At 39.5% G+C, this 18,898-nt stretch overlaps 1 protein-coding gene across 1 annotated transcript; it reads right to left on the bottom strand.

The window, feature by feature from the left end:
• Positions 1 to 378: 378 nt before the first annotated feature.
• On the bottom strand, positions 379 to 3,253 carry LOC147786757 (calmodulin-binding protein 60 G-like). The gene is made up of 5 exons (XM_087119702.1): positions 3,029 to 3,253; positions 1,808 to 1,889; positions 1,674 to 1,723; positions 484 to 938; positions 379 to 398 (listed from the first exon to the last, which is right to left on the bottom strand). The coding sequence occupies exons 1-5, from the start codon at positions 3,115 to 3,117 to the stop codon at positions 379 to 381; spliced, it is 696 nt and encodes a 231-aa protein (XP_086975828.1). The 5' UTR covers positions 3,118 to 3,253.
• Positions 3,254 to 18,898: the final 15,645 nt, after the last annotated feature.

Here is an 18,898-nt window from a genome sequence, read left to right as displayed (position 1 = left end):
CGGTAAAAGATAGTGATTCGTATGAATCATTTGAGTTTGGATACTCACTTTGTCAAATGTCGTTGATCGTGTTGGGTGTGAGTACTTGCATAGTTGTGGCTGCAGCTGGGTCATATGAAGCAGGAGCTTCACCGGTAGGCAATGACGGCTGTTAAACCTAAAATAGATCATAACTGTATATACTAAAATAGTCTAAGATTTACTAGTTGTTATGATTTGAAGGGTTTGTTACCAAATCTATGATTTTATGGTTTGAAGGGTTTGTTACCAAATCTATGATTTTATGGTTTGTTACCAAATCATAGATTTGGAATGTAATCTTCATTATACGCATCTATAAATACATGAGGTCGTGACCCATATAGGTCATCGTGCCATTCAATCTAACAACGGCAACCCTGTGATTCAAATCATATTAGTTTTAACAAGCATTTAACAACGATCCTATACTTTAAAAATGTTTAATATGTTGAACCACCGTACCATCAGCAAGCCCGTATCCAAAGTTTTCATCGAAAATCTTCGCTCCCAAACGAAACTTCTTGGATTTCATCCAACTCGAGTTGTCTGTGATAGACACACCCTTGATGGAAGCAAAGCCATTCTCCAAGTTGAGTTTGATATCACTACCAACCAGTAAAGGCCTCTTCCCATCTCGTGGGGACAAAATGTTTCGATTGAATTCACTCAAACTACGGTTAGTTTCATCATAGCCTCCATCGAGAAGGACGAGCCCAACCGGGGCCGATGACAGAGGACCCGTGCGGACTATGGCATTGGTTGTGGCATCATAAATTGCAACCCACACAGCCTCACCATTTTCAGCTTGGATTTCACTGTTGGTGAAGATAGTGGAGGCTGGTTGGTTGTAGAAAACTAGCTTGAACTTCTCAATCCCTCCTCCAATAATTGCTACTTCTCCACCCTCTCTCCTTCCTCTATATGATGAAACCAAACCATAGTTTAAAATACAACGTTAATTCAAATAATATACTTCTTAATAATACGAATATGTAATATTATGTCGTGTGCGACTAAATTGTGAGTCAATAAGCTCAACTTGTCCAAATTCGAACATTAAACATCACGGAATGTGACAGTCAGTCGTGCATTAAGAAATCAGTAATACGAATACGTAACATTATGTCGTGTGCTTCAAATAGTAACTAAATTGTGAGTCAAGAAGCTTGACTTGTTCAAACCCAAACATTAAACATCACGGAATGTGACAGTCAGTCATGCATTAAGAAGTTAGTCATCGTGGAACATTTATAGGAAAAGAGTTATACGTTTTCCCACAACTACCTTAATACAAAAGAAACTATCTCCTCAAGTTACCGTGTTATTTATTTCATTTCTTTCTGGTTCGATTATTTGTTTCATGAGTGCTTTGAACGGAGATCAAACCCAACATAAATTGTTATAAATTTGAAAACAAAATAACTAAGGTCGTTTGATATAACTATTTTTTTTCTTGTTAATTAATTAACGAATCAAGTGTTTTATTCAATCAACATAAAAAAAACATAAAAAGACGGTAAAGAAATGATGAGAAAACAAACACAATTATCGTACACAGAGAACTAAAAACAAAATTCTTATGAAATTGTATCTAAACGTCACGGACTAAATTGTTAATTTCACAAAACGAGAATAGAATTTAAAATACGAACCTCAGTAATTCCAAATGAGTTTGAATTGCATTCTCCACTTCCTTGTGTATCTTAAAAACACCGAACCAATGTCAGAAATGAGTTTGATATTGAAGTTTGGATGTCATAAAAATAAATAAAATAAAATAAAATACCCAGTTGGTCAATTGAGGTTGAAATCGAGACAAAAATTCAACCATGTAACGTTCACCTTCAGCTACAGATCCAGCTCCAATACTAGAAAAACCAGAAATGTTAGACGAATACGACTCTCTACAATGGTATGATATTGTTTACTTTGAGCATAAGCTCTCATGACTTTGATTTAGGTTTCCCCAGAAGGCCTTGTACCAATGGGAGAGAGTATTCTTTAATTATAAAACCATGATCATTCCCTAAATTAGCCGAGGTAGGATTTTCATCATCTAACACCTTCCCTCGAACAAAGTGCGCCTCTCCTTAATCGAGGCTTTACTCCTTTGGAGTCTTAGTCATTTTCGACTGCCTTCGAGGAGGCTTGACTCCTTTTTCTTTTGGAGTCCTTTATTCGATGTTTGAGGATTTACCAATCTATTGGTAGACTAAGTTTAGGGTATGACTCTGATACCATGTTAGACGAACACGACTCTCCACATTGGTATGATATTGTCCACTTTGAGTATAAGCTCTCATGGCTTTGCTCTAGGCTTCCCCAAAAGGCCTCTACCAATGGAGAGAGTATTCTTTCATTATAAAACCATGATCATTCCCTAAATTAGTTGATGTAGGATGATTCCCTAAATTAGCTGATGTAGGACTTTCATCGTCTAACAAGAAAACCCAGAAAACCATAAAATCCAAAAAAAAAAAAAAAAAAAAAAAAAAAAAAAAAAAAACCAGAAAACCTATAAAACTCAGAAAATCCAGAAAAACCAGAAAACCTAAAAAAAAAACCAGAAAAACCTAGAAAAACCAGAAAACCTTAAAAAAAAAAAAAAAAAAAAAAAAAAAAAACCTAGAAAACCCAGAAAACCTTAAAAAAAAACCAGAAAAACCTAAAAAAAACGAGAAAAACCAGAAAACCTTAAAAAAAAAAATCAGAAAACCTTAAAAAAAAAAAAAAAAAACCAGAAAAACCTAGAAAACCTTAAAAAAAAAAACCAGAAAAACCTAGAAAAACCAGAAAACCTTAAAAAAAACAATCAGAAAACCTTAAAAAAAACAACCAGAAAAACCTAGAAAACCCAGAAAACCTTAAAAAAAACCAGAAAAACCTAGAAAAACAAGAAACCCTAAAAAAACCCAGAAAAAACAGAATAAATAAAAATAAAAATTGAAAGAGAGAGAGAGAGAGAGAGAGAGAGAGAGAGAGAGAGAGAGAGAGAGAGAGAGCGAACCCAGATGGAGAAGAAGAAGGGCGAGTTCTCTTGGGGTTAGGGCTATCATCCTCGTTGGGAGGCATCTTGGCCTTGCCTTTCACATCCATTTTGATATCTATGCCTCTCCAAACTGATACTCACTCCCTGAAATTTGAAGGAGTGATGTGGTGAAAGAAGGTGAGAGAGGTAGAGAGGGGGATTTATGAACCCAACATCTTCCATAACTGAGAGAGAGAGAGAGAGAGAGAGCTTTGTCTAGAGAGAGTGGAAGCTTAGAAACTGTTGAGAAATTTTCAGACAACTTCCACACTAACAACAACGCGTCTGCTTTGCTCTTCTCTTATCGCCTACCGGCTAAGCATATGCCTCCCCCATTCAAAATTACTTTTTTTCAATTAAATTTAATAAAATTATTCTATTTTTTTTTTTTATTTTTTTCAAAAATAATTTCAAGTAAACATAAGATTTTCAAAATAACACTAACACTATGTTAATTTCATGACGTTGTCCACTTTGAGTATAAGTGCTCATGGCTTTGCTTTGGGCTTTCCCAAAAGTTCTCAACCAATGGAGAGAGTATTCTTTGATTATAAACTCATGACCATGACCATCCCTTAAATTAACCAATGTGGGACACTTTCATCCAACACCTCCTCCATCTCCCGTTAATCGAATGTAGGAGTTGTAGGAGTCTTAGTCATTTTTTACTGCCTTCGAGGAGGCTTGACTCCTTTTCTTTTTTGAAGTCCTTTGTTCGACACATTCGAGGATTTGCCAATCTATTAGCACGACTAAGTTTATGGCATGACTCTGATACCATGTTAGACGAATACGACTCTGATACCATGTATAAGTTTAGGGCATGACTCTAATACCATGTTAGACGAACACGACTCTGATACCATGGTACTAAGTTTAGGGCATGACTCTGATACCATGTTAGACGAACACGACTCTCTACAATGGTATGATATTGTCCACTTTGAGCATAAGCTCTCATGGCTTTTCTTTGGGCTTGCCCAGAAGGCCTCAACCAATAGAGAGTGTATTCTTTGATTATAAACTCATAACCATCCCCTAAATTAACCAATGTGAGAAACTTTCATCCATGACACTTCATAAATTATCTACAAACTTAAAGCGGCTCTCTAAAAATTTAATTCTACCAAGCAGTTTCACCGTTATAAATTAGCATTCTACTTAAATTATTAGTATGACACAACCCTATACATCATCCACATAATACTCTAGGTAACATGTCTTCATACTTTCATCATCATTATCTTCATTTAGGGTTGTGTCTCAAAAAACTTCATCATAATGCACCATACCATCTCGTATATGCACATCATCTTAATATGAAATATCATCATTTTAAGTCATAACATCATCATACATCTTATATCATCATGGGTTAAATGTGTTTTGATGTTTTTTTTTTTTTAATTTATGGATATTAATGAAATTTTAAAAAACTCGAAGATATTTTTGAAACACTTTTAAAAGTTGAAGGGTATTTTTTAAAACAAATTATTAATTATTTTCTAAGAGTATTTTTTTATATTTTTTATACAGTATTAAAACTTTTGAAAGTTTAGAGTTATTTTGGAATAGAGGGGAAAGTTTACGTTTATTTTTATTAATTTAGCCTTACTCTATGTTCGGTAGCCAAAATAATATTAAAGTATAATTAATCGTTAGCCCACCTAACGAAATATTATGTGACGTTTAATATATGGGAATTAGACTTTGTCAATATGTATTTTTTATTTCTTATATCGAGAGACAAATTATGAATATATTTTAAATTTTATGGCCAATTAAAAATTAAATTCAAATCTTGATGTCAATGGCAAATATGTTATTTTTTAAATTTGAGAGTTTTTATTTGTAAATTAGATAATTGTATTTGGTATTGTATAAGGATGCTATTAAAATTTTATGTTACATTAATTAATTTTTGTTAAGTTACATTAATAAATTTAATTTAACCAATTAAATATTACAATAATAATGAATTAATTATATATTTAAAATTTTTATGGTAAGAATTCAATATATTTTCAAGATTTTTTCTTTGTCTACAATAATTTGTAATTTCATATTTCCACTCCAACTTACCAATGAACAAATAATATATAAATAATATAAAGGGAAGAATTCAATATATTTTCAAAACTATTAGATTCTCCATTTCAACATTATATATTTATTTTAATTCCGTTCCAACCTTTATTTTGTTGGGTCCCACCTAAGACCTAAGACCTAAGACATACTTTCTCCCCAAGTTTTGTATGTCTACCTTAGAGGCGTTGGATATATACATACATACACACACGTGTGTGTATGTGTGTATATATATATATATATATATATATATATATATATATATAGGAGTTGGATATGTTAGCTATACTATGTAGAGATGTCTATCGTATGGATCCTTGCTCTAATTTTCTGTACCGTTTCGTTGGTGATGCAGATCAGCTTGGGTTCTACCAGTTCTTGTTCTCCTATATCGTCCCAGCACAATAGGGATCTACATTGTTTTCCATATAACGCTTCAAACGGTGCCATCTCGATTTTTGCTTGGAAACTATTGTTGTATGAGAATTCCATTAAGTGTAGTTTAGTGTCCCAACTCCCGGTGAAATCCACAACACATGCCCGAAGCATGTCTTCTAGGATTTGGTTTAACCGTTCCGTTTGACCATCAGTTTGTGGGTGGAAGGCAGTGTTAAAGTCGAGGTGGGGACCCAATGTTTTTTGGAGTTCGCGCCAAAAGGCCGACGTAAAGCGCAGGTCTTGATCCGACACTATTGATATCGGGACTCCATGCAACCTCACAATTTCTTTTACATACAGTTGAGCCGACTTGTCTACTGTATACATTGCTTTACCTGGTAGGAAGTGTGCAGAGTTTGTCAGTCGATCGACAATTACCCAAATTACCGTGTAACACTTTAGTGTTTTGGATAAGCCTACTATGAAATCCATAGCAATTTTTTCCATTTTCATTCCGGTATGCTTAGAGGTTGTAGGAGTCCGATTGTTTTCTACCTAGAGACTTTTACTTGTTGGCACACTAGACATTTACTCACGTATTCTACAATATTCTTTTTCATACTCCGTCACCAGAAGTGTTGTTTCAGGTCTTGGTACATCTTCGTACCACCTGGATGTATCGAGAAGGGTGAGTTGTGTGCTTCGGTTAGGATTTCGTTCTTTATTTCACTAACAGTTGGGACACATCAACGTCCTTGACATACTAGTTCGTCCTCTGTTGACTTAGAAAAACTGTCAACTGGGCCTACTGTCAACTGGTTTAGGATTTTGTTTAGGCTAGGGTCCTCACGTTGTGAGTCTATGATTCTCTGTTTGAGCGTGGGACGCACTGTAAGTCGGGCTATATGGACTATAACCTCCTTAGTTACTACCACTATGTCAGCTTGTTCAAAGTCAGCTCGCACTCGTGGCTCCTTTGTGATGAGGGCTGAAGAGTGTACTGTTTTTGAACTTAGTGTGTCTGCGACTACGATTGCTTTTCCAAGGTGGTACTGGATATCTATGTCGTATTCTTTTACCAACTCTAGCCATCTACGTTGTCTCAAATTCTTTTTGTGTGAAGAAGTATTTTAGACTTTTATGATCCATGTAAATTTGGGTCTTTTCACCATACAGGTAACGTCGCTAAATTTTTAATGCGAACTCCACCACTACCAACTCCAAATCATGTGTCGGATAGTTTTTCTCGTAATCTTTTAATTGGCGTGACGCGTACGCAACAACCATGCCTTGTTGCATCAGTATGCAGCCTAGCCCATTTTTGGATGCATCACTATAACTCATGTATCCCATAGAGCTTTCTGGGACCGTGAGCACTGGCGCGGACACTAATATTTGTTTTAGATCTTGAAAGTTGGCCTCACAAGTATCGTCTCATACGAAAGGTACGCCCTTTTTTGTCAATTGGGTGAGAGGCGAGGCTATTCTAGCGAAGTCTTGGACAAACCTTCAATAGTAACCAGCGAATCCCAAGAAACTTCATACCTCGGTGACCGTAGTTTGGAGAATTTGGCATACAACTTGTTCTCCCTTAAGATAGTTAGGGCTTTTCGGAGGTGCTCTTGATGTTCTTGGTCCGTTTTCGAGTATATCAAGATGACGTCTATGAACACGATTACAAACATGTCTAAGCACTCCTTGAATACTCGGTTCATTAATTCCATGAACACCGTTGGGACGTTGGTGAGGCCAAAAGACATTACTACAAACTCGTAGTGGCCATATCTAGTTCGAAAGGCTATTTTCAGTATATCTTCGTTTTTAATCTTAATTTGATTGTATCTTGATCGAAGGTCTATTTTGAAAAACATTATTGCTTCTCGACGTGGCACAACCAGAGGGCGACGCGTGTCCAAGCGGTCTCGGGTCGAGCGCGGGTTGTCGGGTACGGGCTTGGTTTCGGGTCGTGGTCCGGGTCGCAGCTGTGGCACTTGGGCTGGCTTTAGTGTTATCGGGCTGGGCCGTTAGCGTCGGAATTGGGCTGGCGCCTGTCCGTAGGTGGACTGGGCTTTGCGGGTTTGGGTTTGGTTTGCGACTAACAGGATAGGCCGAGCCGCGGTTTGGGTTGGGCTAAGGCACGGTTTGGGCGATGGACGTTGGACTCGTCTGTGAGGGCTTCCGGTTCGAGCGCGGGTCGGATATTGGGTCGAGGCTGACTGGGTTGGGTCGAGGCGTCTGGGCTGCAGTGTTGGGTTGGTTTTGGTGGCTTAGCGGGTCGGTGGGCCGAGAGGGTTTGGGCTGCGACTAGGTTGGATTTCTGTTCGGGTCGCGGGTTGGGATTTCTCTCTCTCCTCGTTAACTTCGTTTCGACGTTCGTTTTTCCCCGTTTCCCTTTGGTTTCGTGTCTTCTCTTCCCCTAATCCCGTTTATGGTGTTTGTTTGGTTCCTAAGGGCCTAAAACTGTTGGTTCTGAGAGAGCTCGAAAATCTGACGTTCTATCTTCCTTCCCTGATGGTGTACGACGTGTAAGCAACGTCGAAATCTATCCCGGGTGTGTGTAAAGGTCTTTGAGATTGTTTTCGTTGCCTAAACTAGAGGTTTCGACGTCGATTTCGTAAGGTTTGGCTTCTCCAAAGCTTTGTCGATATTCTCTCTGTCTTTCTCGTTTTTCTCACTATTTTCCCTTCTTGAAGGTGTCTTGGAGGTGGATGAAGGTCGAGTTTGATTTTCGTGGTGATCCCGACGTCGGACGCGCTTCGTGGATCGTGTGTGAACAAAAACTCCTCCCACCGTTATAGTCACGTGTCATTTTCTAACTGGTCCACTCGTGCCACGTTATCGCCCCCATGCTATTTTTCTTCAATTTTTCTTCTTGTTGTTTTGATTGTGCCTTAAAAGTAGATGCACCGTCGGCTCAATGGAAACCTATCCCCTCATTTAAAAAATATGATATATATATATATATATATATATATATATATATATATATATATATATATATATATATATATATTTTGTCTCTCCCCAAAAATATTTCTATGCCACCAAAATATATAAAAAGGATCAAATGGGCACCGATCATGTTAAAGCTTTTTATCGAACAAATTAATGAAGTTGGTTTTGAGTCGACAAGTGATCTAAAAAATACTGTCGAACAGAGCGTTTGAGGAACACAACCTACCAAATGTGTTCCAAAGTCCGCGGGTAAAGAGGTTAAAGAGACGGTTCAATCGCAATTGAACCAATGTACCATAAACACCATTGAATGACACCAGAAGTATTTCTTCATTGTCTTTATAAAAATGATATAAATCATGTTAGCATGAACGGAATTTAAAAATCTAATGCAAGTTTAGATTTGGAGAAGTTGGATAAGAGTTGACTTAGATAAGAAGTTGGATAAGAGTTGACTTAGATAAGAGTTGGACGATAGATGGCTGTATGAAGAGAGACTCGAGTGTGTTTAAAAGGAGGATCGCTAGAAATGCAGCTAAAGTCTCCCATTTTCTTGGATAAGCTCGAAGTGGAAAAGTTTGTCTTTGTAGCCGCCAATTTGGAGAAGTTGGAGGTCAAAGGTGATGTGGGCTATAACGAAAGAAGCAAACCTTTACATGACACCTACTTATAATGTTATGAATGAATTATGCATGATTTTACGATGGATTGACATGGTTATGATATGTATGCTTGAAATAGGGTGATAAGGAATCACTACAAGGGGAGTAAGATTCGGATTACCTTGTTGATCGAATATCTCACGGTAAAAACACTTGTTTGAGATTTGAATCACTCCACAAGTAAAATCGATCATGTCTAGCTTGAATGATGCTTGTTGATCAAATATCTCAAGACAATAACACTTCTTTGAGATTCGAATCACTCCACAAGCAAGATTGATCATGTCAAGCTTGAATGATTCTACATGCAACCTAAGCTACATAGAATTGCAAAGAAACTTAGCCATTGGCGAAAGGAAAGCACAAATGCTCTTTTTACTATATTTTCCAAGTCTCTCTTACAAAAATAACATACATGTCATTTCTCAAAATAAAAACTCTTTAACATTCCATGAGGCTTTCCAATGTAACTTTCCTAGTTTGTGACCATAATGAACGAGTATATGGCCATAATTAGCCACTACGTAAATAAGTCTTAAAATACAATAAAGAAACACCAACTAAATTACTCTGAATTATGATCCTCCCAAAATTTGTAACAAATGAAGTTTCATTCTTCTCGAATGTGACATGAATTGAAATATCTTTTGAAATATATTGTATGATTGATGTCTCTTGATTCATATCATAGGGATTTATGAACCTTAAAGAATGTCGTATGTTTAAGTTGTTTCTTAGGCCTCTTATGACAGACCCCTACCACCAGAACCATGAACTTATGAATTTATGCTCTCGGGTTAGTAGCTAATCCAAATAGGATGAACCTCATAAATGCACAACCAAGATGGTAATCTTAATATGACGCATTATTAGCTACGTACCACTCTACCCATACTTGTCTTGTGCCCTAAATCACCCCAGACCTCCCTTTGTATGGTATATCATGATCTCATATTTTTTTCTCACCTAGGTGACATACTCTACTTTGTGGGATATTTGACTCAGATTATGTGACGGGGGACACAGGAGAATGCCTGAGCCATTATAGACCATCTGGATTATGAATCTTGGTCCACATCCCAGATATAGGTTTTTCATCAGGTTCATGTTGTTACCGACCATGTGATATAGTAGGTATTCAAGGGAGTGTTTTAGGGTTAGAGAGTATTTTGTATGGAATGGAAATGGACAGCCCATTGAAATCTACTCTCTCTAAACTCGTTTTGTGGCAAGGGACCATATAAATGCATAGATCAGACAACAAGTTGACCAAGTACTCAAAATTCAGAATTTAGAACGTCATAATCAAGGTCCTCAGAACATAATTCTGTTTATACCTTATGATCAACTTTAGAGTATGGTACTTTAACATCAACCATGGATACGATTTAGAATCTACAAGTAGGTTGCTTATTAGTATTTTATACTCACTCCCATTTTTACATGTTTCACAGGTAATGACTAGATGCTAGTCAGGGACGGTAGTGATCTGAAGTAGGTGCTATAGAGATATAGCCTAGGTCCGAGAGCCTCGGTTGATTTTGTGTCTTTTTGTTCCAGTCGAGTCTTTGTGCACTGTTTTCATTGGTTGTAAATAAACTTAAAATTGTATTTTGGTATAATGTAAACTTACTGTATTTTTCTTCCTTTCGAATCAACTAACATTCTAATCCATGCTTCTGAGTAGCTATAAAATTGGGTCATGAAAATTGTCGTCCCTCACAAACTAAAAAGAGTGGAAGAGGAAATTCGAGTATGTTGATTTTATTAATATAAGTAACATTGAGAATATAATTTCGATTAAAATCTCCCTTTCATAGGTTAATTCACACAAGTTAATTGAGTCATCTCGAAATAAAATGAAGGATAAAGGATAAGGGGGAAAGAAACGACCATGAAAATTATATCAATTTGTCTAAAATTCGTGACTACATTCTATCTTATGCAAGTGCATCTTTTACTATAATAAAGATTTAGACAAAAACAAAATAAAACCAAAGTAGAATAAAAAAAAAGTTGATAAAATTTACGGTCAAATTAAGACAAACAACACCACAATCAAATTTATTAGAAATGGGGAAATGGGTTTGGGATGCAATTACAAAAAGAAGTACAAATGACTCAAACACAAAGACAGATTGACGTTTCGAAACGACCTCTTCTATGACGGCATAGCTCTCAAGCACTCCCCACCTCGACTGACAACGTACGAATACCTAAAAAAGAAAGAGGAAATGGGTGAATATAAAAATATATTAAGCAATCTACTTATTGTAACACCTCAAAGTAACGATAAAAGTAACTCAAAGAAATCATCGAAAGGAATTAAGGCATTTAAGTAAAGAAAATAGTCTTAATCAAGAAATTTCTATACCCTAAAAATAAATTTTAAGGATTTAAGGCCTTTGAAAAAGTATTGGAAAGGAAAAGTCAAGCGAAAAGACGAAAAATGACATTTTTCCAATTTTGAAGATATTTTTTAAGAATTGTCCAAAAAATTCAATCTCCAAATCACAATGATTCTGGAAGTTTAACGTCGGTTTAAGCTTTCCCTATAAAGTTTGAAGTTTGGGCAATAGTATGCAACAAGAATCGAGTTGAATCGAGCTCCTAATCACTAGTAATAGGCGTTTAGATTTTAGGTCACCTACTCTCGAATTTCTTCCCATTCGAGAGTAATCCTCTACCATTTCCCTTCCAACCTGTTCCTACAATTTCTAAACAAGATTACCTACAAGTTCTATGAAAGAATTGAGTGCTGAAAGTGCCTAGAAATCATTCCCCCAATCCAATCCGCCATTGAAGAACTTCAAAATAAGCTTGAAAATCCAATCCAAGCTTACACGCAATTTCGTCAAGCAAGGCCAATTCCAATTAGTTTCCACACTCCAAGGAGTGTTTCCATAGAAGTCTACGAAGAGAAATAACCTCAAGAACATGTCTAATTGAAGGAAATATGTTTCGAGTAGAATTTGAGGGTAAGTGTCGAATTCTTATCTACGGTCCCTTTCTTTAAAATTGAGAATTCATTTAGCTTAGGTGGATTAAGTTAAGTAAATTTGATGAAGGAATTGAGAGATAAAGCATTGTAGAACGAGATGCCCAAGAAAAGAAAAATTCACATTTTTGGGTAAGTTGCAAACCAAGGACGATTTTCCAAAATTAAGGTCCCACGTTGTTCCTCAAAACTAATTCCTTTAGCTTGAGGGAAGGATAAGGAAGAGGTTTCATGAAGAAATTTGGCCTTGAAAACCCCAATAATCAGCTGCCCAATAAAGAAAATCCCCTGTTTTGAACTCCGGCGAGAAATCATATTTTCGACGAACTTTGAGGCAAATATCTTAGGCAAATAACTCTGGCGAGAAATCAATCCTAAGCTCTTCCTTATAACACCATCTTTACTACCAGTTGTACAGCTCTTACAGCTAACTGATTCGCTCCAAAATTTCAAAGGGTCCTATAAAGCGCGGACTCAGTTTGTCTTTGCGTCCGAACCTCAGGATGCCCTTCATGGGGGCCACCTTCAGGAATACCATGTTGCCCACTTCAAACTTCAGGTCTCTTCGTCTCGAGTCCGCATAACTCTTCTGTCTACTTTGAGTGGTGTGCATTCCCCCCTAATCTGTTGCATCGCCTCATTCGTGACTTGGACCAACTCCAGACCCACCAGTTCCCGTTTTCCTACTTCGTTCCAGAATAATGGTGTCCTACACCACTTTTCGTACAATGCCTCAAACAGTGCCATGTCAATTGTCGCCGGATACTTGTTATTATAAGCAAATTCCATGAGGTGCGACGTCAAGTCCCAACTCCCAGTAAAGTCAAGCACACAGGCTCGCAACATGTCCTCTAGGATTTGGTTCAAGCGTTCCGTTTGTCCGTCTGTCTGTGGGTGAAATGCTGTACTGAAATCCAGTCGAGTGCCCAACGCTTTCTGGAGTCCACGACAAAATACTAAAGTAAAACGTGGGTCTCGGTCTGATACAATCCACATAGGAACTCCATGTAATCTGACAATTTCTTTCATGTACATATGTGCCCAATTGTCCACTGTGTATGTGGCTTTGCCAGGGAGGAAGTGCGCCGACTTTGTCAATCTGTCCATAATCACCCATATGAGCGTGTAACCCTTCAATGTCTTAGGTAGGCCCACTATGAAATCCATGGCAATGTTCTCCCATTTTCATTCTAGTATGTTGAGAGGCTGTAGTAACCCCGCTGGTCTCTGTCTAGGTGTCTTGACTTGTTGGATAACCAAGCATCTATTGACGAATTTTGCAATATCCTTCTTCATACCACACCACCAGAAGTGTGGTCTGATGTCCTGACTCATTTTTGTACCGCCAGGGTGCATGACGAATGGGGAGTTATGCGCCTCTTTCAGTATTTCATTTCTCCATTTCTCTATCATCGGTACACACAAACGACCTTGATACAACAACCCACCATCAGATGAGTTGGAGTACCCACCAGCTGGTTCTATCTCCATTTCATTAAGTACTCTCGCCAAACCAGGGTCTCTTACTTGAGCCTCAACTAATCTCTGCCGAAGAGTGGATTTTACAGTCAGTCGAGCTAGTTGTGCCTTAAGACCTTCCAGTGCTACTACTATTTCAGCTCGCTCAAAATCTGCATGCACCCTGGGCTCCTTCGTGATTAATGCCGATGAATGCGCTGTCTTCCTACTTAGGGCATCTGCAACCACATTGGCATTCCCGGGGTGGTATTGAATGTCAATGTCATAATCCTTGACTAATTCCAACCACCGTCGCTGTCTCATATTCAAATCCTTCTGGGTGAAGAAATACTTCACGCTCTTATGATCAGTATAAATCTGAGTTCTCTCCCCATAAAGGTAGTCTCGCCATATCTTTAATGCAAAAACTACCGCGGCTAGTTCTAAATCATGATTGGGATAATTCTTTTCATAGTCCTTCAATTGCTTTGATGCGTAGGAAATAACCTTCCCCTGTTGCATCAATATGCATCCCAAGCCCTTTTTGGAAGCATCGCTGAAAATGGCGTAGTTCCCTATACAATCAGGCATTGTGAGCACAGGTGCAGTCGTCATTCTCTCCTTCAGGTCTTGGAAGCTTTCCTCGCAATCCTCGGTCCATACGAACACCATAGCTTTTCGAGTCAATCGCCCGAGTGGTGCCACTATCTTGGAAAAGTCCTGTACAAAGCGTCGATAGTAGCCTGCCAAGCCCAGAAAGCTTCGTACCTCGGTAATAGTAGTTGGACGAGCCCAGTTGGTGACTACTTCTACATTGGTAGGATCAACTAACACATCTTCCGTGGATATCACATGCCCTAGGAAAGAGACTTCACGTAACCAAAACTCACACTTCGAGAACTTGGCATACAATTTATTTTCTTTCAGAACTGTCATAGCATTCCTCAGGTGCATTTGGTGTTCCTGATTCGTCTTTGAGTATACCAAGATATCGTCTATGAATACAATGACAAAGGTATCCAGATATTCCTTGAACACCCTGTTCATCAGCTCCATGAACATTACAGGGGCATTCGTGAGTCCAAAATACCACAAACTCGTAATGACCATACCTTGTTCTAAAAGTTGTTTTTGATACGTCCTCATTTTTTATCTTGATTTGATGGTAACCTGAACGAAGATTCATCTTTGAAAACACTGTGGCCTCTCTGAGCTAGTCGAACAAGCCCTCGGTGCGTGAGAGGGGATACCTATTCTTCACCGTTCTCTTATTCAGCTCCCTGTAATCGATGCACAGGCACATGGAACCATCCTTTTTCTTGACGAATAATACCAGCGCACCGCAAGGCGACATGCTAGGTCTAAAAAATTCTTTGTCCAGCAGCTCTTGTAGTTGCGTCTTGAGTTCTTTCAGCCCAGCTGGTGCCATGCGGTACGGGGCCTTGGATATAGGACCAGTACCTGGTTCTAGCTCTATTGCAAAATTGACATCTCGGGATGGAGGAATTTCTGGCAAGTCCTCTGGGAACACGTCCGGGAACTCATCACTACAGGTAACGTGGTTGGGGAGACTCCTTATTTCTTGTTTTTCGCCACATTGGCTAGTATCACCGAAGCTCTGTGCTGGACCAGCTTCTTTGCCTTCATCATCGATATCACCTGGGCATGGTGCCCACACTCATGCCCTTGAATTTCAATCTGGGCTTGAACGGTGGCGTAAAAATAACCTCTTTCTTGTGACCGTCTATGCTAGCATGATTTTTCGATAACCAATCCATGCCCAAAATTACATCATACACGGTCATATCAACTACCATTAAGTCTACGTCTAAACTAACCCCTGATACTACTATCTGACCATTCCTTACCCTATAAGCAGCAACCATATCCACCTCTGCCGGGGTGCCCACTAAGAAATCATGTAACAAGGGTTCTAACACAATCTTTGCTTGACTAACAAAAGTAGTGGAAATAAAGGAGTGCGTAGACCGCGAGTCAAACAATGTCAAAACAAAGTGGCCAAGAACGGATAACGTACCTGTCACCGCCGCATTAGGGTTTTTAGTGTCCTTGCTGGTGGAGACATAGGCTCTCGCTGGAGAGCGGTTCTGGGTGGGGACATCTGCTATGCGTAATGGTCTCTACTGACCCCCGGCATTATTGGAGCGTCCTCCGGGACAGTCCCTAGCCAAGTGACCTTCCTGCCCACATCGAAAGTAGGCCCTAGAGCGAGCCAAGCACTGACCCCAATGGTTCTTCCCACACTTGTTGCACTTGGGTCTATCGTCTGATATGCTTTCCCTTCTTGCTGGCCCCGCCTGGAATTGCAACGCCGTTTATCTGGTCGTCTCGGTGGTAGTGAGGGTGATGAATCACAATGGTCATCCCGATAACGACAATGTTTCTATCTCTCTGTCGACAAACGGGATTCTCGGTGGTCATCTCGATCACGACGTCGTTTCTGTCTCTCTGTTGATGAGTGAGATTTGCTCGGTCCATCAGTTCCCTCTATGGCCCTTGCTACCCTCAGTGCGTCAGCATTAGGCGTTATTGCCTTAATAACGTTACAAATCATCCTGTCCAACCCCAACACAAACCGGCGAGCCGTCCTGTAATCGGTGTCTACCAAATCAGGGGCGAAGCATTTCAACTTGGCAAACTCCCTAGCATAAGTAGTAATCGAATGCCCTCTCTGCCTCAGGTGGGTGAACTCTTGATGTTTGCGGATCTGGACGTCCTCTGGGTAGTACGCCTCTGCAAAGGCCTCTTTAAATTCTATCCACGAGATTCCGCCCCCCCTAGGTCTGATAATCTCTCGTGTGGATCGCCAACAGACTTGAGCATCGGCATGCAACATGAACACAACGCACTCCACCTTTTAATCTTCAGGACAATTTCTCAACCTGAACATGGTCTCTATGGAACTCAGCCACAACTGTGCCTCCGTCAAGTCATCAGAAGTTCCCTTGAAGGTTTGTGGGTCGCCCATCTTGAAATCCTGCAAGCACCTACCTTCCCTAGTAGAGGCTGATTCCTTAGCTTGTTGATTACCGGATAGGTTTCATATGACGATTTGCAATGCATCCAGCAATGCAGCCGTCGAGTCTTGGGCGGGTTGAGGTATCGCTAGTGGCGGGAACGTCATAGCTATGTTATGCTCTTCCATGGAGTCCTCGCGGTCTAGGCCTCGTCCTCTTCCACCTCTCCCTCTACCCCTAAGAGGGGGTCGTCCCCTAATACCCCCTCCTTGTGTCCTGGGTGGCATATCTAAACATAGCAGTAGCTACTGAGTTACATACTAATCTATCAGATTCCATAAACAATTACAATGACACAAGTCCCACACACATACAACCATACATCAATCATAGCCATCATATATATCATATCACAACCAATCTTGTCACATAATGGAACATACTAACATTTAAGACATGAAAGCGTGCAAACCATATCATTCATTACGAAATACACAAATACCTGACGGTGCGTTTGCTGGAAGACCATGGAAGTACCTTAAGCCTATATCGTAGGCCAGTCTACAAGATCTATGACCTAGCGCTCTGATACTAACTGTAACGCCCCTAATTTTCTTCAACCTAATTAGCGACGTTACCTTGCATTCATAAGGCAAAAATGCAAAAGTTCATATCAACAAACTTAATAACAAGGACATGTCCGTTGTAAGTAGTTCATAACACTAAGGATCGACCTAACTGGGAATCAATCAAGAACTAACTAAGGGAAACAAATGCAAATAATTATTATTCGAAAGAAATCTTGAATAGAACATCTACTACCCTACAAGCTCTCCCTAAGACTTCCATGGTCTTCGCAGCATTTATCGTCAACCATACATGGGAGCCGTGCCTTTACCTGAAAATATAGGTAACATGTGGCTTGATTATTTTATAAAATACCCAGTAAGTTGCCCCACTATTAGATTTAGGCATACAATACACATTCAGAACACATGTAATCAAGTGCAGCACACATGGACAAACACAAGCATAAAAATGTGAGGGGACCTGTCTTCCATTCCCTTTACATGGTCTTAGGCCCTTGCTTTATCTGGCCAGGGCAGATGTGTGGTACTTCCCCACACACGGCCCACGTACGTAAACGTGGGCCCAACAGATGGATTCGTATACAAATTCCCTAGGCCTGACTTGGTCGGGTACATGTGATACACGTTACCAGACGCCACGGAAAAGCAAAGGCCTGCATGATATCATAGCAGGCATAATATCGAATGTACGCGTCCGTATCATCATAACATAATGGGGAAGTAACCCTATGCACATGACACACAACATGCATGAGGTCCCTAAAGCTTACCTTCATGGCATTATACATACAACGTTCCATTCCCTTGTCGTGTTACATAGCATGGCTTAGTTAAGCATTATGTATGTGTATCGTGGTTCTCCAGTCACAACATCGATGACATGCAAAGCCCTCAACACATCCATGACATATCAACAAATTTCATGCATGGCAAAACAGAATCACATAAGCGCGACATACATCGACATTTCACAGCGAAAACACATGGCATAGTATACATCGATAGCAGACAGGGTACATGCGAAGGCCACAAGGCACGCACCATCATACATACAATAGCTAACTCCAACTCCAAAAGTAAGGTTACTTACCTCTCTGGTTTTGGCCGAAGTCACTCGCGATAAGCCAACTCTGACGCCTAACTACTCCCTATAAAACCACATTATAAACTTAGAGTCTTTTCATAATGAAACCCAACTAAACCTTATGCCTAACTCTCAAGGTACATTCCTATCATAACCTGTTTTTAGCAAAGTAGAGTTACAGTGTTAGATAAATCCCTACCGAGTGAATGTGATCCCTAACTTTTAGTTAACCATTTTTGTTAGGTAACTATTTTTACGTTAAACCCACACAATTGAAGTAAGTGGGAAGTACACGTCAAGTGGAAGAGCGTTAGTTAAGTTGCCATTTATTTTCCCATCATCGAGTCTTCAGCAAATATTTCTCTCTCTCCTTTTACTTTCCGTTATTTTTTTTTCGAAGAAATTTTCCTTCAGCCGGTTTTTTTTCGTCGACGTTTTCCTCCCAATTGCCAGAAGTCAACAAGACGAGGTACTCCACTGTGAATTGATTTGGGTTTTGATCTGCCTCGGTAACGTCGTTCCACTGCCAAAAGGTGGTCTCGTCAAAGATGACGTCGCGCGACACGTGAGCTCGCCCCTCTGCAGGATCATAGAACCTGTACGCCTTGCTTCCGGGTTTGTAGCCGATGAAGACGACCTTCAGTGTTACAATATCTCA

The sequence above is a fragment of the Cucurbita pepo genome, chromosome 18 (assembly GCF_057944985.1).
Source record: "Cucurbita pepo subsp. pepo isolate OVF chromosome 18, ASM5794498v1, whole genome shotgun sequence".
NCBI lineage: Eukaryota > Viridiplantae > Streptophyta > Magnoliopsida > Cucurbitales > Cucurbitaceae > Cucurbita > Cucurbita pepo.
Note: the sequence above shows the minus strand (reverse complement) of the source record. Positions and strands in the feature narration are given on the sequence as shown.

What these genes read in the sequence shown, in the direction of transcription:
- LOC147786757 (XM_087119702.1), bottom strand. Translation starts at nt 3,117, where the DNA reads ATGGATGTGAAAGGCAAGGCCAAGATGCCTCCCAACGAGGATGATAGC. An exon ending in AACCTCAATTGACCAACTGG is followed by an intron (nt 1,724 to 1,807) that starts GTATTTTATTTT and finishes GGTGTTTTTAAG; the next exon opens with ATACACAAGGAAGTGGAGAA. An exon ending in ACTCATTTGGAATTACTGAG is followed by an intron (nt 939 to 1,673) that starts GTTCGTATTTTA and finishes TTCATCATATAG; the next exon opens with AGGAAGGAGAGAGGGTGGAG.